Raw genomic sequence first — 23,299 nt, forward strand, 5'->3', positions numbered from 1 at the left:
AAGGTTTATTTGATTTTTTTTTTTCATTCTTACAAAAACAGAAAATTTAGTGATTGAAAGTACAAAATGTAAAAATGTTCATATAATTCAAAATAACCACTAGATGGCAGTGTTACACTGTCATGGGGCTAACAGGATGCCACACAATAGTTTAAGTATTTTAATAAATTAGCAGCAAAAAAAACACACTTCAGATAGAGTCGCACTCTATTGTCACACAAGCTTGAGTCAAAATGATCTGTTGGTCCAAGCTCTGATTAAACCGTTCACCCTCACACACACACTCTGAAAACCTGTCGTACACCAGAGGCCGCGGCCGTCAATCGGCCGCTGACTCCGCCTCCTCACGCTGCCCTCCGTTGCTATAGCAACGGGTTTGGGTTCAGGTTCAACGTGGCGGTCCAGACAGTCACCGCGGAATGGTCAACATCCGCCTTTCTGACTGTGCTGCATCTGCTCCTGAATCCGCTCCAGCACCTCCTGCATCCGCTTCAGCTGCACAGCCAGGAGAGAGGGAGTGGGCGAGCGAGGGAGGGAGTGAGGAGAGAGTGAAGGAGTGAGTGAGAGTGAGAGAGCGAGGGAGCGAGTGAATGAAGCAGTGAGCAAGGGATTGAGTGAAGTAGTGAGCGAGGGAGTGAGTGGGCGAGCAAGTGAGTGAGCGAGTGAGCAAGAGGGAGGGAGTAAAGGAGTGAGTGAGTACGAGGGTGTGAGTGAGGGAGCGAGCAAGTGAGAGAATGAGTGAGTGAGTAAGAGAGAGACAGCAATGAGTGAGTGAAGGAGTGAGCAAGGAAGTGAGTGAGAGTGAGTGAGTGAGTGAGTAAATGAAGGAGTGAGCAAGGGAGTGAGCGAGTGAGCAAGAGGGAGGGAGGGAGTGAAGGAATGAGTATGAGGGTGAGTGAGGGAGTGAGAGAGTGAGAGAATGATTGAGTGAGTGAGAGAGGGAGCGATTGAGAGAGTGAGTGAGCAAGTGAGTGAGAAGATGTGAGTGAGTGAGTGAGTGAGTGAGTGAGTGAGTGAGTGAGTGAGTGAGTGAGTGAGTGAGTGTGAAGTCACCTCTTCGTCCTTTTCAAAGATGAGTCTTTCCTTCTCGCCGTCCACGGCGGCCAGCGGCAGAGGGAAATCCGCCTCGCTGCCTTCCTGATGTTTCTCCCGTAAACTAAAAACCCAGAAAATCATTTTCATTTCTTCCGCGGTCAGAGACGATCTGGTGTGAACGCTCCCCGGCCAGCGCTCCACCCACCTGCGCTTCCTGTCCTGCACCACCATGCGGGTCATGCTCTGGATGCACTGCGCCCTGTAGTTCTCGTAGTGCGTCTCCCGCGTCACGTCCTTCAGGTCCTGCATGTGCGTCCTCACCAGCATGTTCCTCAGCAGCAGGAAGTCCGAGTGAGCCGGGTTCTCCACTGAGCCACACAGCACAAGCCCGGTTACAATTCAGCTGGAGGAACGCCGCGAGGCAAGGCAAGGCGTGGCAGGTTGCTAGCTCAGTTCCCTCATGACCCTTGACCCCCAGTGGTTAGTTAAGAAAAAAGGACATTCGCTGACCTTCCACCGCTCCCCACGGATACATGCGCCCTCTGAACTTGTGACCTTTACTCTCCACTTGCACGTTACTCCCGATCACCGCAAACGGGATGCTGTCCTGCAAAAAGAGACACAACAACAGACTGTCTGCACCAAAGATGAGACACATTTTTAACCAGACGAAGTGGAAGAGCCGGACTCACCTTGAGAATCTGCTCCTGCAGCTTATAGTCCTCGTCCTCGTCGGAGTCGCAGTCGGGAAACTGGTAGATGTTTATGCCAAACTGCTTGATTTCCTCTCTGATCTAAGAAAAAAAAGAAAAAAAAAATCAAACACTGTCCAGGAGAAATGGAAAAATGAGGAAAGACCAAGAGGAAGAAAGTTTTATGATAAAATACAAAGTTTTAGAAAACTATTTGATTCTATTTGTGCTCTTCTACCTTCATCTTCTTTCGCCGGACCTCTGCCTGCGTCAGACTGTCGGCTTTGGCCAGCACGGGGATGATGTTGACTTTTTCGTGCAAAGCGCTCATGCACTCCACGTCCAGAGGCCGGAGGCTGCAGGGAGGAATCACACACTGGCGTTTGAACGAAGCCCAGTTCCTCCGCAGGGGAGGCGGCAGCGCCGGGCGTACCCGTGACCGAACGGGGAGATGAAGTAGAGGCAGCAGTGGACTCTGTTGTCCTGGATGTTCCTCCGGTTCAAGCCGCTCTCGTCTCTGAAGTACTGCTCGAACTGCTGGTCGATGTAGTCCTCTATGTGCTTCCAGCTGATGGAGGAAACAGGAAACAGACTGGTAACATCTCTGTGTGCAGCAGGTCTGATCCGACTCCGGCTGCTGAGCGCCACCTCTCCGTGTTGTTGACGGCGTCTCCGAACCCCGGCGTGTCGATGATGGTGAGCCTCAGTTTGATTCCTTTCTCCTCGATGCCGATGGTGTGTTTGACGATGTCGACCGTCTGACCGATCCGCTCTGCAGAAGACACGGGAAAGTGCGGAGGACTGAAACGTGCCAGCTGACATTACCCACAAGCCTCTACTCTACATAGCAGTACAGTACGTAGCCTCACCTTCTGCGTTGGGAACTTTTCTGTCCTTGTAGAGGTCCGTGAGGAACAAGCTGTTGATGAGTGTGGATTTGCCGAGGCCAGACTCTCCTACAGAGCGGAGGAAGACACATTTCACAGTCCGGCTGTTTCTCAAGCGACTCACAAACAGGCTGAAGCTCACCTGCCACCATGAGAGTGAAGGTGAAGCCTTTCTTCACCGTCTTCCTGTGAACCTGGTTTGGCAGCGTGGCGAAACCCACGTACTCCTTGTCCTGATCCTGCAGAAGAGGAACGCAGACATGAGGTGAGCAGACTGCATTTGGATGCTTCTCACTGTCGGAAATCATTGCCACTGCTTCTCTGAGCCTCTTCAAACACATGAATATTCATTAAACATTGCAAAGTTTATGACTGGTAACTCCTTTAAATCAACCAACACACTTGGAGAATGAGCAAACTCCAGAAAGAAAGTCCTGTCCAGAATGTGAACCCAGACCTTCGCGCTGAGGCGAGAGCACTAACCACGACCCCCCGTACAGCCGACTTCCTTTCCTGTTCTGTTTATTTTGCCCTCCTTTTGTGCGCTGTCCTTTTGATATTCACTTCCTGCTAGAGTTTTCTGTTGCCTCCTGATCCTCGTTCTGCAGTCTGCTTGTCTCAGTGCCTTGGTCGTGAAGCTTTTCAGGGTCTCTTTCTCTGTAGTTCTGGCCTTGTGTGAGCCCTTGATACAGGATATGTGGGTTTTTCCCTCACCCTTAACGATCTTTCTTCAACTCCTGGACTGTTATTTTATGTGTTATGTGTATTTTAAGTGGGAATAATGATCCGCTCCAGCTCTCTGTGAACGATCTGCCACATTCAGTTGTGAATAATTGTGAATTGTGAACACGGGAATAAAGCTGTCTGTTTTGCAGGAGTTGAGGGTAACGCACATGCTGACCTGCAAAAATGAGATGAGAAGAAATAAATGTGAAACTATTTTGTTTTTGAGAGAAATGCAAGTTGACCTGGAGAAAAACTGATTATATTCCCCTGAATCCATCATTTCATACCAGAAAAAATGCATGAAAGCACGTGTGTCAGAAAAATGAAGCAGTTAGAAAGCTGTGAAACTGGATCAGTGAAGAATCTGACGATCCACTGATTGACACTGGCTTTGTTTTCACCCTCGTTTGCATCCTCTGTCTGCTGTGATGAACTCTGACCAGCGTCCTGACAGAGGAGAGGCCGAGTGAAAGAAGGAGGAAGCAATCGTCTCCCGGCTCTGCAGATCGAGTGCCGGCTAGAAGCGATAAGACCGGTGAACGCTGACCCGAAGCTCTGTTCGGAGCTTCAGGAGGTCAGAGTTGTCTGAAGGGAGCAGTAGAAGACACTGACAGAGGGAGTTCGGGTTCAGGCAGATGAGTTTAGAGCTACGACAGTGATGGGTCTTTTGAAAAACACACCTCTGGAGAGTCGTAGGGGTCGAAGCGTCCCCAGGGGCTGCGTGGCCGCGAGGCCGGGCTGAGCGGCGAGTCCAGAGACACCTGGGAGGCCAGCTGCCGCCTCAGGGGCAGCGGGTGGAACTCCGCGTCCATGTGGACGTGGTTCCGTCTGGGAGGGACCGCAGGAGAGCCGGCGGGGCGCGAGGGCAGGGGACGGGACGGAGGAGGGACCTCAGGGAAGCTGCTGAGTCTCCCGTTGGTCCCCTCCGGCTCACGGTGGCCCGGGTTCGAGTGGAGCTCGCCGGGCTGAGGCAGCGGCGGCAGATCCCTCATGGCATAAGGAATCGGAACGTCTTCCTGGTCGTCGATGGACAAGCTGGACAACTGGGACAGAAAAACAACACAAGCTTTAATATGTATGGTTACTGTAGTGAATATTCAATGATCCATTCTCCTCCAGAACACCAGACAATCTAATAATCCCTCAACTTCTGCATCAGTCCAAAAAGCTCACTTCTTAGGGATGACTTTTAATCAGTGGTCTTATCCGTCTACTCTATTATTCAACAGATTTGATACTGCTGGACATCAGCAAAAGGGATTTTTTTTGTGCTTTGCATGTTTAGAATGTGAGTCGTCTACTCTGGATTGGCCTGAGGTCCTGAACTTGAACTGAACCTTCAGACGAGCAGCTTGTATTTTCTGTGGCTGCTCTGTTGTGCTGTTATCACTTTGCTTTCTTTACACTTGAAGTGTCTACTGCAACTCGCCCTGCCGCAACCATGATTCAACACCAGGTTAACCACTTAGCCGATGCACTGGGGGGGAGACGACCCCCAGTTATGTACATTACATAAGTTACACGTGCACTTTGTTGTGCAATACTCCATGTGTACATTTCTGCCTGAAAAACTGATTCCAAATAAAGTTTTTATGCATAATTAACACAGCTTGTCTGTATCGGGGGGTGCAGGGTGATGTAATGGGAAAGTTTTTGTCTCTGGGTACTCTGGTTTCCTCTCTCACTAAAAATATGCATTTGAGACTTACTAGTGGGCCTACATTTCCTGTAGGCGTTGATGCGAGTGAGTAACTCTGTCTCTGTCCCACGGTGGACCGGTAACCGCCTCATGGTGTACCCTGCCTTTGCCTAATGTTGCCTCGGATCAGCCCCAGTGGCATGCAGTGAAGCAACATAGGCGGTGGACGCATGGTTAATAATGCTCACTACACTCGTGGGAGGCAGTCAGAAATATTTAAATGTTTAAATATCTTAATAAGTCTGCATGTATCCAAACAAAGCACCTGACTATCTGCTGCCTCCAGCCCTCTGCACTTTGAAACATCAGCTGATGAGCGTGTGTCTGCTCCCACAGTTGTTGACTTCACCCTTTCCTCAGTGATAATCTCACTTGTGATCCCATTACGCCGTTACAAAGGGCCTCATCCATCTGTTCGGGCTGGACGGAGCGGTGGACAATAGCTCGAAAGAGAAGGGGAGCACAATCTTGGGTGGAAAAGGAAGAGGCGTGTCTTGTTTTCAAGGAGCTTATCCAAATGTTAAAGCTACAGTTAGGTATTAAAATCCATGAGGTTGCTGAGTGTGTGTGTGGTGTGTGTGTGTGTGAGATCGCCCTGCTTGCTCTGATAGCTTCTCCTCACACTGATTTCTGCTCTAGAAACAAACAGAGCGCTGTGTTTACCTGCAGACGGCCGAGCGGAGTGAAGCAGACTGCTGCTGACCTGATCAGGGTTCATATGGCATCCTTCTACCTGTCAGCTCTCATTACCCACAAAGCTTTGCAACAGGCTTAACCCAGCTCCTAATGCTCTGGACATGGTGGGGGGTGGAAGATTTAACTCTTAATGACACACACACACACACACACACACACACACACACATACAAACTCTAAAAAGAACTATGTGTGAAAACTATTCTACAAACATACCTCTTTTTCTGAGAGGGTTGCAGCTTTTTAAGCACAAAGGAGAGCAGGTAAAATAGATGGGGAGAAAATTGTTTGTTAAAAAAATGATAACATTCAAACAGATTCCCTGCATACTTACCAGGACAGCTCATTGCTACCAGAAAAAAACATATATGAGATGAAAAATAGTCCCAAATAAATAGTCAACAGCTTTAGTATTGATTGATTTGCAAGAAAAAAAGTTTATAAAATGACAAAAATGCAGTCATAAAGTTTAAAATGGTAAAATTTTAAATGTAAATTTAAATGAAACTCATGATATCCTACTGTTAGTACCGGTGGTTTAAAAAAACAGTAAACAACAATCAAACTACAACACTTGAATAAAGGCAGGAATAGAACATGGTACGTTCCTGCAGGTAAATGAAGCCCAGATAGTTTTTTTTTTTTTTCCCAATTGACTGGTGTGTTTTTCTTAAAATATTATTAAACTATCGGTAGTGTGAAACAGAACTGAAACGAGTAGTGAAACGCAGCTCACCTTTTTTATTGCAGCGGAACCTGACCGGAGAGGACATGTGCTCCATGGTGCCGCAGGTTTGTAAACTCCCTGCAGATCACAGGGAGGCACTGTGTGTGTGTGTGTGTGTGTGTGTGTGTGTGTGTGTGTGTGTGTGTGTGTGTGTGTGTGTGTGTGTGTGTGTGTGTGTGTGTGGTGTCAGGCACCAGTCTGAGCTCCTGCTTGGCTGTAACCTGCTCCATGAGGCCATATTGGCTTCTTCCAGCCTTCCTGTAATTGGTTATCAAGTAATAAATTGTTTATTATAATTAATAATGATAATTAATACAGTTAATATTAATAACTGATTTTTACTTAATAGAAATGACCTGAAGGTTAAAGTGTCCTCATGGCCTACCACACCATAACAGATGCCTAAAGAGCTCCAGTAAAGATGGATTTGTGTGTGGGAAAAAAATCTATTTCTACACACAGTTGCCTATTTTTCTAACATGGGACGCTGCTGCTGCTGCAGCTTTGTTGAATTTTAATGTTTACCAACTTTTCCATGTATTTTCAGCATGTTCAGTCAGCTAGCATGTAGCTTCGTGCTAAGCTAATTTATTGTGTTAATTCATTTACCTATTAATTCTGCATTAACAGCATTAACAGGCAAATCATTTAAAATGCATCTTAGTGGATTCACAGAGCTAGAAGTCAATGTGCTGAAATAATTGATGCTCAGGAATGATTTAGACCAACTCAGAATTAATTTGGGTATTTCTTTATTGCCTACAGTTGGGCAGCAGTAGTATATGGCTCAGTGTATGTGACATGGTTTGACATTTGATGAAAGAAAATTACATAAGGCAGACAGATAAATAATGCAATGTACTTTAGCTTAAAGAATAAAGTGACACGTGTTTCACAGCTTCTCAACAAAGTTTTAACTGGAGTCCAAGTTCATAAATGGCCAGCCAAATCAAAAATATGTTTATCTGTTGATTGTGAAAATCAATACTGATAAATGTAAAAGTCACATGAGAACCATAAAACCTTATAATATATAACAGAGTCCTGTATCAGTTGGCCTCTTGTTGCAACAACATACAGGAAATACTTTCCCACAGAGCAATATGAGGCAATGTAATTATCAAATTTTGCAAGAATTTGCTGTTTTGCACACACCGTGATCCAGTCCAACATCCATCAAAAGTTCTGCCTCTACAGCAGTTTGATTTTGTTTAAAATGATCAGAATGAGCAGGTTAAAGTTTGACTAGTTCTTCTTTGAGATTAGTCATGAATGAACAATGGTCTGACTCGTTCTGTTTTGTCCCAGTTCAAAAAGGCACAACGACTTCATAAAATGTCTTTATCCCTTAAATCTCGTAGATGTGGATGTATCCTCCAGTTGTAATCAGAGTAAGGAGTCAGTGAATTGAAGCGTCCTCTACAGATCCATTCCACATTGCTCTGGAAATGTTTTTGGGCTTGTTCGACCGGCTTAATGACAAGTTCTTGACCCTCAGTGTTGGTGAGGACTGTTCTTTAACCTTTGGTTGTCTGGTGAGGCTGTTCTGTTTGGAGGTTTCTGATCCATTCTTGCACACATCTGTTGTGCCCGTAGACCTACAACAGGATTGGCTGTTTGTCCCAGTCCACTCGTCACAGTCGTCGTGCTCGTGTTGCTTCCCGTTTGAATGCTTTGCCTGGTCGCTGTCTTGGTGTTCGCTCTGAGGAAGTTGATTATGTTCCGTGTGGTTGGTTGCACTGTCTGAACACTGTTCAGGACTGTGTCTTTGTGGCTGTGAGCACTGGGTTTGTTCATGAGAAACGGGAGACTCGTCCCGGTTGTGGGTGAGATTTTCATGGTTGTGATTTTGCCAGAAAGTTCTGCAGAGCTGCTCCAACTCCGAGAGCTGAGGCAAACCAATGTCCAGGTGCATCAGGAGGTTCTCCAGCCACTCCTCCAGCTTGGAAAAGGATGGACTGAAAGGCAACCAGTTACAGTCATGAGACGTTGGAGTTGTTCTGCATTCTGATTTATCTGTTTTCTGAAACTATAATCCTTCAAGAAATTTTACAAAGCAATAAGCTGAGTGTTTTTTCTTTTTTGCAAGTTGAGCCATTTGAAAATGTTGCTCTTGCTCGCTTGAATTTACCGTTTATCAGCATCCAGTTCACAGCAGAGTACAGCCAGGGGCAGGAAGGCAGAGGGGCAGTGGGGAGGGTGGTACTGCTGCAGGAAGCCAGCTGTGTTTAGCCCAAAGTCATTAGTCCGAGGAAGGTAGTCCGGGTCGGCACTCACTCTCCCAATTATCTTAATAGAACAGAGACAGTTAACAACAACTTCACGTTGGCTTTTCTGTAAGTGGAGCTCACAGTGCAGGTTTCTACGTGTTCTCACCTCACAGATCATGATGCCAAAGGAGAAGATGTCCACCCGTTCATCGTAGCTTTTTGCTGGGAGAAGAAAAAATACTAGCTGTGATGCACGATTTCACAGATGCAGCAAATATGTTGATCGTGATCCAAACTTGCAAAGGTTATGTGATTGCCTCCATGTTGGGCACTTACCATTAATCATCTCGGGGGCCATCCAGTAAGGGTTTCCTACCACGGTATATCGCTTCCGCCGGTCGAGCTTGCGGAGCTCTGACAGCGTCCCCTTCGCAGGCCGTTCCAGAGAAGACGTTTTGTTCTGGTTCTTCCTCTCCATCACTAGCCTGGCCAGGCCAAAATCTGCCACCACCACAGACTGGTTCTTAACAAGCAGAGATACACAAAGACGTGTTAACAAAGGTGTAATGCCTTTTTGGAGTTGCATGGTAGAATTTACATAGGCTATGTTTGAGTTTTGAGAAGAAATAATTGAAGTGATGAAATAATTTGCCTACCTCTTTGACCAGGCAGTTGTATGAGTTCAGATCTCGATGGATGACATTCATAGAGTGCAGATATGCCTTGGAAGGAGAGTTGTTTTAAGTTTTAAAATCTCAAAAGAAATTTGCAGTAACAATCAGAAATACTCACCATTCCTGCTGCAATGTCTTTGGCATAACCGACTCTTATATTCCAGGGAAAATCTTCATCCTATGGCAACAAGATTTTGTCAAAAATACTGTTTGTGTATTATTGGTGTAGAAGGATGAATCCTCGAAAATTATTTTACTCACCATTTTCATGATAGTCTCCCGTAAAGTTCCTCCCTGGATGTATTCAGAGACAAAATGTATCCTCTTATCTTTATAAAACAGTCCAATGAACTTGAGGACGTTGGGATGGTCCAGACAGCGCATCACTTTCACCTGTGCAAAGTAAAGTAGCAAAACCAATGTCTCAATGTTTTTTAAGATTTTGTGTTTTTTTCTACCCTTTGATGCTGAATTGATTTAATTGTCCTTGTTACCTTTCTCCATTAATAGCTTACCTCCTTTAAAAATGTCTTCTGTGTCTCTTCGTCAAATCGTATCAACTCCTTCATCACCATCACCTCCCCTGTCTCCTGATGGGTTACCTTCAGTGTAACAGCGCTGATTAGAACCAGTCTCAAACAGAACTGTCAATCAGAGTAAATAACACAGTGATGGCAAACTGCTGTACCTTGACCGCCTGCCCGAAGCAGCCTTTGCCCAGCACCTCTCCATGTATCAGGTCTGAGGGCCTGAAGATGCGGTGGGTTCGATCTCCGGGTTCTACACGTAGAGACTCCGACCGGACCATGTCTCTCCTTTGAGATATGAGCGACAGCGCTCCAGGCGACAGAGGACATTTGTCTATACTACAGCTGCGCCTGAGAAAGAAAAGAAAAAAACTTGTCAGATGGACAGAAGGGAGTAAGGAATGAGCAACAGCTCACAGCGCTTACAAAATGTTTCTCGATCTCATTCCCGTGGTCACTTGATGTTGGGGCGGTGAAAGGCTCATCCTGTTTTGCCCGTCCGTCTCCTCCTGAGGACTTGGCTCCTCCTCCAGGCTGGGCAGTTTATGGGTTGAGGAAAGTTTGTCATGAACGCAAGATTCTTGACAGCTTATGTTATCCGGGGAACTTTGGGAGTGAGGAGATTTCGGGTTGTGTTCGATGGTCAGTTGCAGGGGTCTGCTTGTATCCTGGATCATACGAGTTATCTAGAAAAATGAATAATGGTGATGAAGATGTGGAATCTCAGTTTTAGACTAGTGAATCTCTAGAAGCTTCGAGGTTACCTCATCTGAAGAGATATTTCTGGTTGGGATCCCGTTGACCTCCAGCACTCTGTCTCCAGCATGGACAGAAGACAGCAAGTCGGGGCTGAGCACAGCCGAGTCTAACCTGAGGCAGAGTGATTGAATGAGAACAAGACAGGACAGGTGTTGCTCAGGGGTGACGCCCCAGTGAAATGCAAAGCTCTCTCTTGTTGGTAAGTTTAGAAACTCACTCTGTCACTGTGACGATGGGGCTTTTGTCTTTGCTAAGGTCAGTGGTCAAAGTCAGACCTTGCCGGCCAACTGGGAGTGGAGGGAAGGACACCAGCGCCACCATATGGGGGCTCTTGGTGAGAGGAGAGCTCGGCCTCACCGCCGATGCAGCATCCTGAGAGAAACAGTGGCCACTGCAAAGTCAGGAGACAGAAAAGATGCAATGAGTCAGCAGAAGGACTCACGGATGCTTTTTGGTCTCACTGTGATTGATTTAGAAGCTTCTGATGTGCTGGTGCTTGGTTGCATGCTTTAAAAGCTTCCTACTCACCAGTACAGTTTGGAACGTTCTACCAGTGTGTATGTGTCTCCGTCTCCAATCACCATTTCACAGTTCATGCAACTGAAACACTCAGGGTGGTACTTTTGCTCCCCGGCAACCTGTTTGGACAGGGACAGTGTGTCAGGAAACACAATGCGGACGCCAAGTGGGCGGTAGGTCACATCGACTTTAGCAGCTCTGAATTAAAGGTGTGTTTTCAGTTGATCGCAAAGGATGTTTTCAGAGGATATCCTCTAGTTTGAGGGTAGAAAGGAAAAAAATAGTTTATTTTCAGATGAGGAGGAGACTGAGGTGCAGGAAGGCTTTAAACAGCAGCAGTACCACGCTGATAATTTGGCGTTTCTTCTTGTTACTTTGACTGTGGCCCTTTATAATCTGTAAATGGCATATCGGGCGGCTCTGAATGATGAAAGCAATTTTTTCCATTTTTCAGAGCATTTAGCGGCCAAAAAAAAAAAACTATTGTGAAAACTGTCTCAAGGCCTTTCTTGAATTAAAATGGTTTTCTGTGAATATTTATCCCAAAATGTCGGTCAGCTTTATAAAATAAAGACAGAGGAGGGAAACTAGTCCGGGAAATGAGGATTTCCTCATCTGCGGGGAGGGGAGCAGCTTTGCTTTACTGGCAGCGTGACGCAGAGGTGAACAATACAGATCTCTGCCTGAAGCTGAGAGGACAGCGAGTGAAAAGTTGAGTTTGTTTTTCTTCATGTTCTGAGTGCGAGTTGCGTCACCATGATGAGTCCCGTTGTGATGGCCTCCTTGCAGCCGTGGCAGTGCTCTCCATACCGCGACCAATAGTGCTTCTTACAGTAGAGCTGTCCCTCTCGCTCGTAGTACCAGTGAGACAGGATGCAGCCACATTCACAACACCTACAGCAGGGAGGAAAACAGAGAGAGGAGGGGTTGTGTGTGATAGTAGAACAGACAGAGGAAACAGGAGGAAGGCAGATTTAGAGTGGATGTAAGATAATGGACACCAAAGTAACGTGAGCTTGAACACTTGAGACTTCCCAAGAAAGTTGACCCTTTGGAGCGTCGCACTCAGCATCGCAAACCAATCCTCAGCAGCACCACAAACCGTTGTATTCAGTTTAGTCTGCTTCTTAACGCTCAGTGCAGTATTTCACTGCTGCCGCAGCGTTGTTCTTCTTGTGTGAGGGTTGCCATCGAGTTGCTTTCAGCAGGTACTGTATTTAACAGCTGTGGTTTCTCAAACACACACCCAGAGGAAACGCAGCTATCTGCTCTACAGGGAGGGGATGAAATGACGCATTATAGAAGTCCAGAAAGCTAGATAACAAGTGTAGCTGATGTTACCGTGACAGAGAGCATATTCAGCCGGGAGTCAAAATATTACCGCTTTCGACAAAAGGACTACTCATCCGGGGTCACTGCTCAGTCACATGTCTTCTACCAAAACAAGGGAATCTAGTGTTGGATCCCAGTGGGCACACCCACTCAGGATTTCTCAAGAGCAGTTCAAATTGACGAATTTACGAATCTTATCTTAAACTTTTTGCTTTTACATTTTTTTTGTGCATATTTGTGTTTTTTGAAGCTCCCAAGCTTCATACTGTACAAATTCAACCTTCAGAGATGATATATAGAGATAAATGACTGTGTTGTACTTTGTAATGTATATATAACTATTTTGCTGAAATCTTTTCCATATGAATTTTGCATTTTGTTTGGATTGTAGCTACTATTTAAAATCTGCAAATGGCGACTTTCCAATGAATCTTGCTGAAACAGAATACAGCCTGGTGTATGCAAAATAAAATAATCCTGCTGCCTTATCTATTCAGCCTTACAGCTGCAGTGGGAGGTGACTTCCTGAACCGAGTACTAGCCCGTGCTTCCTCTCGCCAATCCTTAGTTGTAAATGCCACACTGTTCCTCCTTTAGGGGAGGAAAAGGTTGACTTAAATTTAGAATAAAATAGTTCAGGAGGGAAAGAGTCAGCCTTTGATGTCCCTCATAATAGGTTTTCACTGTTTTGCACATTAAATCTTGTTCAAAGCTGATCCTGATTACAGTAATTCAGCCAACAGCCATTAAGTCTAAAGTGATGGTTATGGCTCCACTACTTCTGGAGCTCTGTGGACTCCTGATGCTCGTTTGCTGCTGAGGAAATCATTAAGTAATAAAGAGCACTGGCCAGCTGTACGTTCATTTTTATCCTTCTGTCTTTGCTATTGTTCCCTCCAGGGACGGATGCGGAACCTTCCAGCTTCACATCTGCGATTCCTCTTAAACATCTGCTGATGAGAAAATCCCAGGATCGGCCCTGACATGTACGTTTCTGAAAAGAGTCCAACTGAATCTTTCACCTAACTTTCCGTCTTGGATCAGTGCTGACAAGCATCACATCAGATTTTGGATTCCCACCACTTCACCCTCTTCCTGCCATCCAGCTCCTCACAGGACATGTGCAGTCTTGACTCTCGCTTTCTCAACTTTGTGGGGTTTTTTTTGAAGTTGCATGAAGCAGTCAGGACACAGCATCACCTGGTGTCCATCCAACAAACCAAGGTCAAATGTTAAGAATGTCATGACGTATTCTCATGCCGTGGTTTCCTCTCTTGCGTCTTTGTTGCATTATGGAACTTCCTTTCAAAAAACGCCTCTTTTGAGGACACATTTGTTTTCTTTCTCTCATTTGTGTTGTTTACTGTGATCACTCTAGTTGGAGGCTATTTTGTAGATGTGGGTCTGAGTATAAACCATTGTTGAAGTGCTTGAATAAGACATGGGCTGTAATGTAGGTTGGTTAGTTACCCAGCGAGTTGTTGTATTTCAGACAGTATTCACAAGAGTTTGTTGTTGATTTAAGCAGTGTTGAAGTTTGGGTGACTTGACCATCTGTTTGTCATTGTAATTGAGGAAGTATATATAGTACATGCTGATGTTTGGTCTGTGCTGGGTTTTTTTTTTTTTTCCTTTTGCTTTCACTCACTCAGTCATACTTTAACTCCTCTCCTCTCTCGCTCTCAATGGCACAAACATATCTGATAATTTGACAAGCAGGAACGTGTCTTACCGTCCTTTCATTCCTCTGCGAAACCTCTGATCCCGCCGTGACATTCTGCCTCGTCCGCTGGGCGACAGCCGATCGGGCTCAATCCACCCAGTTTAGGTAATGAGGCTCGGTAGCTGCATGTGTTCACAGGCAGATTGTAAAATGTGCTCTGCTGCGCCCCACGGCAGGCGTCGGCTTGTGTTTTTCTTTCTTCTACTCTCTCTCCGTGCATTCAAAGGCTTCCTGTGCAAGCGAGTTCCCCATCGAACGTGTAGAGAAGCAGTGTGTGAGAAAGAAGTCTGACCCACTGACACCAGCCGCCTGGCTTCCCCCTGCTGGCTGCCGAGCAGCAGGCCGATCCCAGTATAGATGTTCTGCTCCACCCTCCACCTCTCGTTTCTTCCACTATGTGGACCGCTGCGAGATACAGTTACACTCCTGCACGGCTCACCGAGTGGGGTCAAATCAAGCACTTAATCAAGAACGTGATCCCAGATGGGCGTTGATACAGATTTTGTTTCTCACAGGCTGTGCTCGTGCAAATGAGTTTGTGTATTTAAAAAAAAAGGAGAAGACGAAGAAGAAAAAAAAACCTTGTTCCCATCAGTGCAGTCATAATCTCTTTATGAATGCCCCAATTAGCGCACTGTCCAGATCCTGCAGTGAAGCAGTCTATTCATTACACACAACAAACAAAGATGAGAGCTCAGTTATAGGACAGAAATAGGGAACAAGTCGGATGTGGAAGAACAGAAGCATTGATCCTGGAGTTTAGACCCTTATAAGAACAGCAGAAAGCCGCCACGCCTGAGCCTGGTTCTGCTGCTTTCTCTCTTTTAAAAGGGAGTTTTTTTCCTTTCCAGTCACTTTTGCTTGCTCATGTGGAACTGTTCGGTGCTATATAGATGAAGCTGAATTGAACTGAACTGTATCTGTGTGACCGGCTTCAGAGTCATGGCCACAGTCACCTGACAGCACTGCACTCTCCTCACACAGCGCGTTGGGCCGTGCATTTCCTACAATTAGCCCAGCCTCTACATTTATATCTTCAGACTGTAAATCATTTCAGCAGGGCGCCATCTCAGCAGATGCATGGCTTTTTATTGCAAACCTGTTCTGAAGACTGAAAGACAGAAAGAAGCAGGTGTGTCGGTCTATCAACAAACAGACGATCTATTACAGTCCAAAACTCTAATGGCAGTAACTTGTAATATTACACGTTTCCTGTGGTTTAGTTTATACCTTCTTCATCATTTTGTGCATCTCGGTGCCATATTTATGAATTGAGAACTTCTCATTATTTTGATTGACACAGTTGCGTTAAGTCACGTTAACGCCTTTCGATCGGCACTGCACGGGAGTCTGAGGCTCTGCTGTCAGAAATCTGCTGAGCAGCGGGACAGACGACACCATTCTCCGGCCTTGACCTGACGCTCCTTTAACCTGACCCGAGATGCCGTCAGGTCACCTTTAACTCCACTTCACGCAGCCTTGTAGCTCCGCCATAGAATTCATTCAGAGAAAACTGTTTTGGCTACGAAGATAGTTTCATATTAGGGCGTGTTTTTACCGGACAGGTTTGGTTTGCTCAAAATGAACTTACTTTGTAACGGACTTATTTATGTTGATTTATTCGTTCATTAAAAACTTTATATTTCTGTTTGGAGCAAATCTCAGGATTCGTCCAAACAAATGTGTGTTGGGATTTGATTAAAGTACGAATTCAGTGTGATTTACAGATTTTAAATAGAACTTAAACCTAGAGTACTTAAAAGGTTATTAGTCTGATTGTATTTATGCATAGAGACATGAAAAAAATCACTAGTTGTGAAACTCCCACTGCTGGGACGGGAGCCTTCACTAGACAGTAAAAGGAAGAGCTGTGGCTGCTTCGTCCGTCCATGTCTGAGACGTGAGACAGTGTCCGTTGAACATGTTTGAAGGTGGAGCTGTGTGTCTGATGCTGATGTGACAAGAAGCAGAACAGCCACCTTCATGCTGGAGATCTGTGGCGGTGAACACAGCAGAGGAGCTCACTACCCCACAACAGATGCACAGGACATTTGGACCAGGATGTCCTCCTCTGATAAAATGTTGATCAGCCATGTCCCACTGGGAGGAGGCTCCGACTTGAGTCCAAAACCTGCTGGTTGGTTTCTGTCTCTTGTTTGGTTTGGGAGTGACTTGGGGTCCCTCTAGAAGAGCTGGACGAAGTTACGGGGGACAGGGACATCCGAGCTTCTGCACACTGCTGCCACCGCAGTTATCTGGACGAAGCGGGAAAGATGAAGAGATTTGGACCAATATAAAGCATTACTGTTTTGATTATTTCATTAAAAGTGTGATTATCATTGTTCCTTAGGTTCAATGTGCTGTAGGTACATTCTCATCTTCCATTCCAAGAAAAAAGAAAAGAAAAACCCAAAACAAAACATGCAAACATTTGGAGATAAAGAGGTGGCATAGCTCTTCCAATTTGTTTATCTGTCGCGGCCTGCTTCCTGACTGACTCCTGTCAGTCTGCATTGTGGCAGACGTACCGGATCACTTTACAGAGCTCATTCTGGACGTCCACAGGTTTTCAGTTCTTATGGATATCAACTTCTCGATTTGATCATGTGATTGATGTTTGCTCATTTACGGCACTTTTACACGTAAGCTTCCACTTTTCTGACTCCCAAAGCAAAAGTCCCTGAAACAGGACTGCTGGTTTACTGCTGGCGTCTGCCACTCCAGTGTTCTGAATATCGAAGATTTGCTATGGGACAAACTCAGATGAGCTTGAGATGGAATGAGGCTGCAGTCTCACAAAGACAGTGCAACAACAAACCTATGACCCTCGTCTTTGCATGGTCACACACAAATTTACATGAATATTTTGACGACAGCTCTGCCGTGTTGTTCGGCCTGCTCATGCAGCGGTTTACTCTTCCCTTTTTCTCTCAGTGGCAACAGTGGCTGCATGTGTAGGATGTTTCTTCTAACAGCCACAAAAACCAACATTAACACTAACTGTGCCATGAAATGTAGAACTTCTCATTCTGATGTGGTACTTTCCCACGTCAACATAGCAGAGGATCGTTGTAACTCTAAAAGAAGAAGTGAACAGGAGGCGGCAGTCGTTGGTCATCTCTTTACTTTGGAGAGCATTGTCAAAGTGTGTACAAAAGTGCATACTTCTCTTCATCAAAAACACAGATGTTAAAACCAGGTTGAGCTACACGATAGACACAAAGCTCAATGCAAGATGAGATTCATTTACAATTTGTAAAAAAAAAAAAAAAAAAAAAATCCTAATGAAATTCAAGGACACTGTAGAAAACAAAGCACTCATATTTATCACGGTACAAAAGTTTAAAAACGGTTAAAACACTCACACACAAAATAACTGAATCAAATATTTAATACTGCACTAATGCATTGAATTTGTAAATTGAGACTAAATATATTTCTCAGCATAATTTAAAAAGTCTAGTAAACGTGAACAGTTTACCAACAGTGTTGAAGGAGGTACAAAAGAAGAAAAACACAGTAATCAGTGCTCCCCGATGCCGTTTCCCGTCCTCACATTCATTTCTTTTCGAAAGCTTCCCTCAACAGCGAATCTAGAAGTTCGACAGAGGCCAGATACCGGTCCGACAGACACATCCGGAGGAAAACTGTCAGCCAATAATGTAATACCGCAAAGTGTTATGTAGCGTTAAAACATGGCCTTTAAAGTTGTGATGGAAGCAAATAAACCTTCAGCTGCTGTGAAAAGTGCAGCTGAGGCCCGATAACAGTTCTAATAATGATCCTTCAAACAGAGAAAATAACTCCCTTCTTGTTCTTTCTCCCCTGGATTAGCAGTCGTTCTCGTTCTTAGCGCGTATAAATCCAGAGACAGATCATCCAGATGTTTTGAGTAAATGTCAAAAGCAGTGAATTAAAAGCTGATAAGACTGTGAAACTCTGCAGACGTGAGGCCAATCCAGTCTGACTGGATAAAAGTGCTGCCTCGGAGACGTGCTTTTCATTTGGCGTCAGCATGCAGACAGGTCTGAAGGAGCTGCCCTGAGGGAGTCCTCGGTATCGGCCTGAACCCGGAGGATTCATGGCGATACTTGCACAGGAACGCAAATAATGATCAGCAACAACAAACACAAGCTGTAGTATAGTGCAGCTTTTCCTTAATGAAAAACAAAACAGAACAAAAAGAAACCTCTATTCCTGTATTTCAGTGGTTCTCAGCCTCTTGGTCAGGATCCCCAGAGAGTTACAAGGTGATTCATTTAGTAACATTGCAAATGTGCAAAAACAATTCGGAACTAGAGCGGCTTCTATTCAACCTCTAAATTCGGAATTGTACAGGTTTCACCTTGTGTGAAGAAATCAGCATCCTAACAGGCTGAGAAGCACTTCAGCAAAACTAAACGAAAACATGCGGCGTGTGTCGAAGCTTCGGTGGGTTTGGCAGGAGAGACGTTTCCAATCTGGGGTCACGTGATAGCACCACTGTTGTTTCAATGAGGTCATTTCCTTTGGCCCGCTCTTCACTTCCTCCGCCGGCCGCAGTATTTACCCTGACAGCCTGCGCCTAGAGAACCACAGCGGACCAGAACATTATTAGCCGGACCGCATACATGCTATTCATGACGATCGTACACTGATGAAACGAGATCTGACCAGTTCCTTCTCGAGAAAACATTTTTTATACCAGATCTAATTCTTAAGAAGTCAAGCTTTGCTTTAGACCTTTTGGCGTTGAAAAGACCTCTCCTTCTATGTGCTTTGAGGGACGTCTGAGTCCTGATGACTGTTTAGATTGCTGTGCTGTGTAAAGTAAGAGTTTATAGATGTGTGTTTGCTCTGTACCTCTGTAGCCTCCAGCGCCAAGCAGGGCCTGCATGGCTGCGTATTTGGCTGCTTTCTGTGCCTTGGCTAAAAAAAAACATCCAATAAGACAAAATACAGTCATTTTTTTGGGTACGCACTAAACATCTGTCTGAAAGCATGCATGATTTCAAATGTCCACAACTTTAACAGTTATTTCTATGTTTTACTTTGCAAGGAATAAAAAAACACATGGGAAAAGTGCTTATAGAGCCTACTAATTTATGATTTCAATGATAGAATCGTTGATTTAGTGGAGCGTGCACATTGCAGAAGTTTTCTTACATTTTTGTCCCGCCCCTGTGTATCCTAGAGGACAATAACAGGAAAAAAAAATGTTAACAACAATCGATAATCTTAACAAAGGTTTCTCAGAAATGTCATGCCTGAGTGAAAATGAGCCAAAGCAAACAGACTCTGTGCCTCTTAGCATGAAAGCATTTTTTGTTGTTGTTTTGTTTTCTCATGTGTGAGTCAGACCAGCTTTGAGGAGACAATAATAAGAGGCCCAACAGAATTTCCAGAAATGGGATTTTCATCCGCTGAGCGTAAGAGCAGCAGTTCAATGTGTGTCATCTGTCTTACCTGGATAGCCTCCACCAGCCACCCCTCCAAAGCCAGGGCCTGCGCCCCCTGCTGGAAGCATGGGCACATTACAGCTTGCAAAGGATTCATAATGTTCAGAGCAGCACAACGTTATGCATTTGATCGTTCATCTAATTTCCTGAAATGTCTCAAATTTCTAAAAGAGGAAAATTAAATATGGGTGTAAAAAAAGCATGCTTGAAAAGAGGTAAAATGGTTAAAACAGTTAAAAGTTAAAAAAGCTTTAAGAGACAATTTCAGACAGAAAACTGTTGAAATCAAGTATAAAATAGGAAAAAATGAAGAGAAAAATGTAGAAAAATGTTCACTTTTCTGAACTGTAGCTTAAACTATAGTATAAACTTCATAAATGCATCATAAGATATAGTTTTTGTTTGTGCATCAATGTGATATATGAAACTTCCTGAGCTGCATTGGCCTCATTTTAAAGGTTTTGCTGCTCCAGACCAACTTCACTTGGCAGAAAGTCACAAAAATGGCTCTTGTGGTCACAAAGGTCGCAGACCCCTGATCTAGTTTAACTTATTAAACCTGGTTTAGGTACATGGTTTAAACCGACCTGGTAAACCACCTGCTGCTCCTCCTACTCCCTGGCCTGCTCCTCCAGGGCCTCCTGCTCCTCCAGGGCCTCCTGCTCCTCCAGGGCCTCCTGCTACGCCACCTGAGAAGGTACGAGTGTAAAAATCTAAGTCCTCTGCGAAGCTGACTCATTATTGACACCAACTCTCACTCTCACACTTCACATTTCCACTTTCTGTTTGCTCTACTTGTATTTTCGTTATTGAAATTTCTTGAGAAAACTAGATTATAGACTCACCTCCACCTCCAATAACACCGCCTGTTCCAGAACTGGGAAGCCCTCCGACACCGCCCCCTGGTGGACACAGGCATGATTACGTTTATTGATCACAGTAATGACAAATAGCACATTATTGTTTCCCTGCAGACCCATGAAGCAGTGAGACACAAGAAAGGAACAAAAGAACAACATCATTCTTTACTGGTGGTTCATAATGAGGACAAGGTTGGAAAAAAATATCCAGACAAGTCCTTATGCTTAATATTGCACCAAGTGTTTCTAGTTTTTTGTTGAATTGATTGAAAGTTCTTCTCGTAGCCACCGATTCATTTGCATTTCATTTCACCCAAACTGCAGTTTACTGACATAACTGGACTTAACTTCATCTTCTATCTACAAATAAAAATCAACGGAAATCTACAGTTCTTCACGAACAGTGTCACATTTTTACCTCCACAGACAACATGGACTGCATCGTTACGGCACTGAGGAATACATTTACAGGAGTGTTACCTGGTCCATAGCCGGTTCCACCCAGGGAGGAACCGTAACCTGATTTAGGCGGCTTCCTTGTTTGACCTCCAGGTCCATATCCTCCAGCTCCACCTGGTCCAAATCCACCAGGTCCAGCTCCACCTGGTCCAAATCCACCAGGTCCAGCTCCACCTGGTCCAAAGCCACCAGGTCCAGCTCCACCTGGTCCAAATCCACCAGGTCCAGCTCCACCTGGTCCAAATCCACCAGGTCCAGCTCCACCTGGTCCAAAGCCACCTGGTCCAGCTCCACCTGGTCCAGCTCCACCTGGTCCAAATCCACCAGTTCCAGCACCGCCCGGGCCATAGCCACCAGGTCTAGCTCCAGTCCCACCTCCTAATACTCCTGCTAGAAAACCGATGGTTAGTTTGTTGACAAGTTTGGACAAACAGTGGCATGACTCTGATCCTGATCCAGACCTCACCTGATCCGTAGCCGGTGCCTCCATATCCTGGAAATGAGGACAAAAGGAGCTTTACTGAACTGCCAGCAACATTTTGTTAAAACAAAATATATCGTTTGAATCGTCTCTCTGTTTTTATAGATTGTAGAGTTCTTACCAGATTTTGAAGGTTTTCTTTTTCCCAGTCCTTGGCTTCCTGGTCCAAATCCTGTTCCTGTGCCAGCACCACCAGGTCCAAATCCTGTTCCAGCACCACCTGGTCCAAATCCTGTTCCTGTTCCAGCACCACCAGGTCCGAATCCTGGTCCTGTGCCGGTGCCGCCAGGTCCAAATCCTGTTCCTGTTCCAGCACCACCTGGTCCAAATCCTGTTCCTGTTCCAGCACCACCAGGTCCGAATCCTGGCCCTGTGCCGGTGCCGCCAGGTCCAAATCTTGTTCCTGTTCCAGCACCGCCTGGTCCAAATCCTGTTCCTGTTCCAGCACCGCCAGGTCCGAATCCTGGTCCTGTGCCAGCACCACCAGGTCCGAATCCTGGTCCTGTGCCAGCACCACCAGGTCCGAATCCTGGTCCTGTGCCAGCACCACCAGGTCCATAGCCAGCTCCACCCAAAGCTGAGGATCCGTAGCCTGTCAGCAGAGTTTCACAGCCTGATGTTATCGTTCATCACTAAACATGATTTTTATGCTGGGGCGTCTGATTGTTCTACCTGATTTGGGGGGTTTTCTGGTCCCCAGTCCTGGACCTCCAGCAGTGTAAACACCAGGTACAGCCCCGGCTCCACCTGGTCCAAAGCCGCCTGGCCTAATTCCAGCAGTGCCCAGTCCTGCACCAGTCTGTCCATAAGTACCAATACCAGTGCCAGTACCAGTACCAGTGCCAGTGCCAGTACCAGCACCAGGACCAAAACCAACACCACCTGGACCAGCTCCGTAGCCACCAGGCCCCAATCCAGTTCCAGCAGCTCCATAACCTAAAAGCATACATGCTTCAGTTTCACTTCACTCCACAAATGTTTGTATGCTTAGTTTGCTTCACTGTCTATTCTGATCATACTTTTTCGTGGTTTTCCAAGGCCAGTACCCAGACCTGGACCCGTGCCGTATCGAGAACCTGTTTAGAAATAGAAACATCAACCAATTACAGGCCATTAAAATGAGTTGTGCTGTTTTATTTTCCATGCAACTTACCATCAGGCTGCGCGCCACCACCGTATCCCCCGAGTCCACCACCGAGTCCACCACCGAGTCCACCACCGAGTCCACCACCGAGTCCTCCAGAACCCGCTCCCGCTGTTCCTCCCACTCCAGTTCCAATCCCTGGGCCAGTCCCAACGCCGAGGGTCCCAGTTCCCCCAGGACCAAAACCTGTACCTCTGTTTCCATATCCACCCGGGCCAGCCCCGTAGACCCCAGGTCCTGTTCCATAACCCCCAGGACCCGTTCCATAGCCACCAGGACCAGCTCCATAGCTGCCAGGCCCAAACAAGCCTGGGCCTCCAAACGTCCCGTATGCTGATGGAAAAATAAAGACGATGATCGTGTTACGGAATTTCCCCAATAGAAGCCATTAGTGTGAAAGTTCACTGAACCTTTTCCTGGTTTTGCTGCTCCTACTCCTGCTCCGGTCGGGTAGCGTATGCCTGAACGCAAGAGAGAAAAAAATAAGGAAACACTATGCAGGCTGTTTCTATCATTTGTTCGTGTTTAGAGTATTGTTTGTGGCAGTTATACCTCCACCTGGCAGCACTCCAGCTCCACCAGCACCATAACCTGCGACGGGTGGTACGTAACATACAAGTCAAAGATTTCATTGACATTGATTCAGAAGTATGTGAATTTAGGTTGAATTGTAACTTCAGCTCACTTTTTCCAGGTTTTGAGAGTCCTGTT

General features: G+C 45.7%; 3 protein-coding genes and 2 long non-coding RNA genes across 5 annotated transcripts; all 5 read right to left on the reverse strand.

Moving 5' to 3' along the window:
* Positions 1-140: 140 nt before the first annotated feature.
* septin4a (septin 4a) lies at positions 141-4,362 on the reverse strand. The gene is made up of 11 exons (XM_030101769.1): positions 4,021-4,362; positions 2,757-2,853; positions 2,597-2,683; positions 2,376-2,499; positions 2,161-2,295; positions 1,966-2,083; positions 1,728-1,829; positions 1,546-1,642; positions 1,241-1,403; positions 1,054-1,156; positions 141-495 (listed from the first exon to the last, which is right to left on the reverse strand). Exons 1-11 carry the CDS (start codon positions 4,330-4,332, stop codon positions 424-426), a joined length of 1,410 nt encoding a protein of 469 aa, XP_029957629.1. The 5' UTR covers positions 4,333-4,362; the 3' UTR covers positions 141-423.
* A 2,844-nt stretch (positions 4,363-7,206) lies between these two features.
* On the reverse strand, positions 7,207-14,522 carry LOC115396023 (LIM domain kinase 1-like). The gene is made up of 15 exons (XM_030101763.1): positions 14,216-14,522; positions 11,907-12,045; positions 11,161-11,270; positions 10,850-11,023; positions 10,638-10,743; positions 10,300-10,559; positions 10,035-10,224; positions 9,862-9,948; positions 9,608-9,739; positions 9,465-9,524; positions 9,329-9,394; positions 9,009-9,195; positions 8,839-8,894; positions 8,594-8,751; positions 7,207-8,420 (listed from the first exon to the last, which is right to left on the reverse strand). Exons 1-15 carry the CDS (start codon positions 14,257-14,259, stop codon positions 7,862-7,864), a joined length of 2,328 nt encoding a protein of 775 aa, XP_029957623.1. The 5' UTR covers positions 14,260-14,522; the 3' UTR covers positions 7,207-7,861.
* A 2,961-nt stretch (positions 14,523-17,483) lies between these two features.
* Positions 17,484-19,704, reverse strand: LOC115396028 (uncharacterized). Its single transcript, XR_003932343.1, has 4 exons — positions 19,652-19,704; positions 19,352-19,375; positions 19,049-19,114; positions 17,484-18,770 (listed from the first exon to the last, which is right to left on the reverse strand). It is a non-coding gene; the product is annotated as an uncharacterized LOC115396028 (long non-coding RNA).
* A 515-nt stretch (positions 19,705-20,219) lies between these two features.
* LOC115396029 (uncharacterized) lies at positions 20,220-21,171 on the reverse strand. Its single transcript, XR_003932344.1, has 3 exons — positions 20,985-21,171; positions 20,490-20,546; positions 20,220-20,333 (listed from the first exon to the last, which is right to left on the reverse strand). It is a non-coding gene; the product is annotated as an uncharacterized LOC115396029 (long non-coding RNA).
* Positions 21,172-21,214: 43 nt separating this feature from the next.
* LOC115396026 (uncharacterized) lies at positions 21,215-23,179 on the reverse strand. Its single transcript, XM_030101768.1, has 8 exons — positions 23,141-23,179; positions 22,999-23,049; positions 22,598-22,921; positions 22,464-22,520; positions 22,117-22,380; positions 21,566-22,036; positions 21,430-21,456; positions 21,215-21,350 (listed from the first exon to the last, which is right to left on the reverse strand). The coding sequence occupies exons 3-8, from the start codon at positions 22,874-22,876 to the stop codon at positions 21,342-21,344; spliced, it is 1,107 nt and encodes a 368-aa protein (XP_029957628.1). The 5' UTR covers positions 22,877-22,921; positions 22,999-23,049; positions 23,141-23,179; the 3' UTR covers positions 21,215-21,341.
* Positions 23,180-23,299: the final 120 nt, after the last annotated feature.

The sequence above is a fragment of the Salarias fasciatus genome, chromosome 10 (assembly GCF_902148845.1).
Source record: "Salarias fasciatus chromosome 10, fSalaFa1.1, whole genome shotgun sequence".
NCBI classification, from domain to species: Eukaryota; Metazoa; Chordata; class Actinopteri; order Blenniiformes; family Blenniidae; genus Salarias; species Salarias fasciatus.

Bases quoted from the DNA above. Each gene is read 5' to 3' on its own strand.
- septin4a (XM_030101769.1), bottom strand. From the start codon at position 4,332: ATGAGGGATCTGCCGCCGCTGCCTCAGCCCGGCGAGCTCCACTCGAAC. The intron at 2,684-2,756 runs GTGAGCTTCAGC...TCCGCTCTGTAG, and splicing joins CTTCACTCTCATGGTGGCAG to GAGAGTCTGGCCTCGGCAAA. The intron at 1,830-1,965 runs GTAGAAGAGCAC...TTTTTTTCTTAG, and splicing joins TCCGGCGAAAGAAGATGAAG to ATCAGAGAGGAAATCAAGCA.
- LOC115396026 (XM_030101768.1), bottom strand. From the start codon at position 22,876: ATGGAGCTGGTCCTGGTGGCTATGGAACGGGTCCTGGGGGTTATGGAA. The intron at 22,521-22,597 runs GTAAGTTGCATG...ATTTCTAAACAG, and splicing joins TGGTGGCGCGCAGCCTGATG to GTTCTCGATACGGCACGGGT. The intron at 22,037-22,116 runs GTAGAACAATCA...CTCTGCTGACAG, and splicing joins CAGAAAACCCCCCAAATCAG to GCTACGGATCCTCAGCTTTG.
- LOC115396023 (XM_030101763.1), bottom strand. From the start codon at position 14,259: ATGTCACGGCGGGATCAGAGGTTTCGCAGAGGAATGAAAGGACG. The intron at 10,225-10,299 runs GTAAGCGCTGTG...TTTCTTTCTCAG, and splicing joins ATGAGATCGAGAAACATTTT to GCGCAGCTGTAGTATAGACA. The intron at 9,525-9,607 runs GTGAGTAAAATA...TTGTTGCCATAG, and splicing joins GGGAGACTATCATGAAAATG to GATGAAGATTTTCCCTGGAA.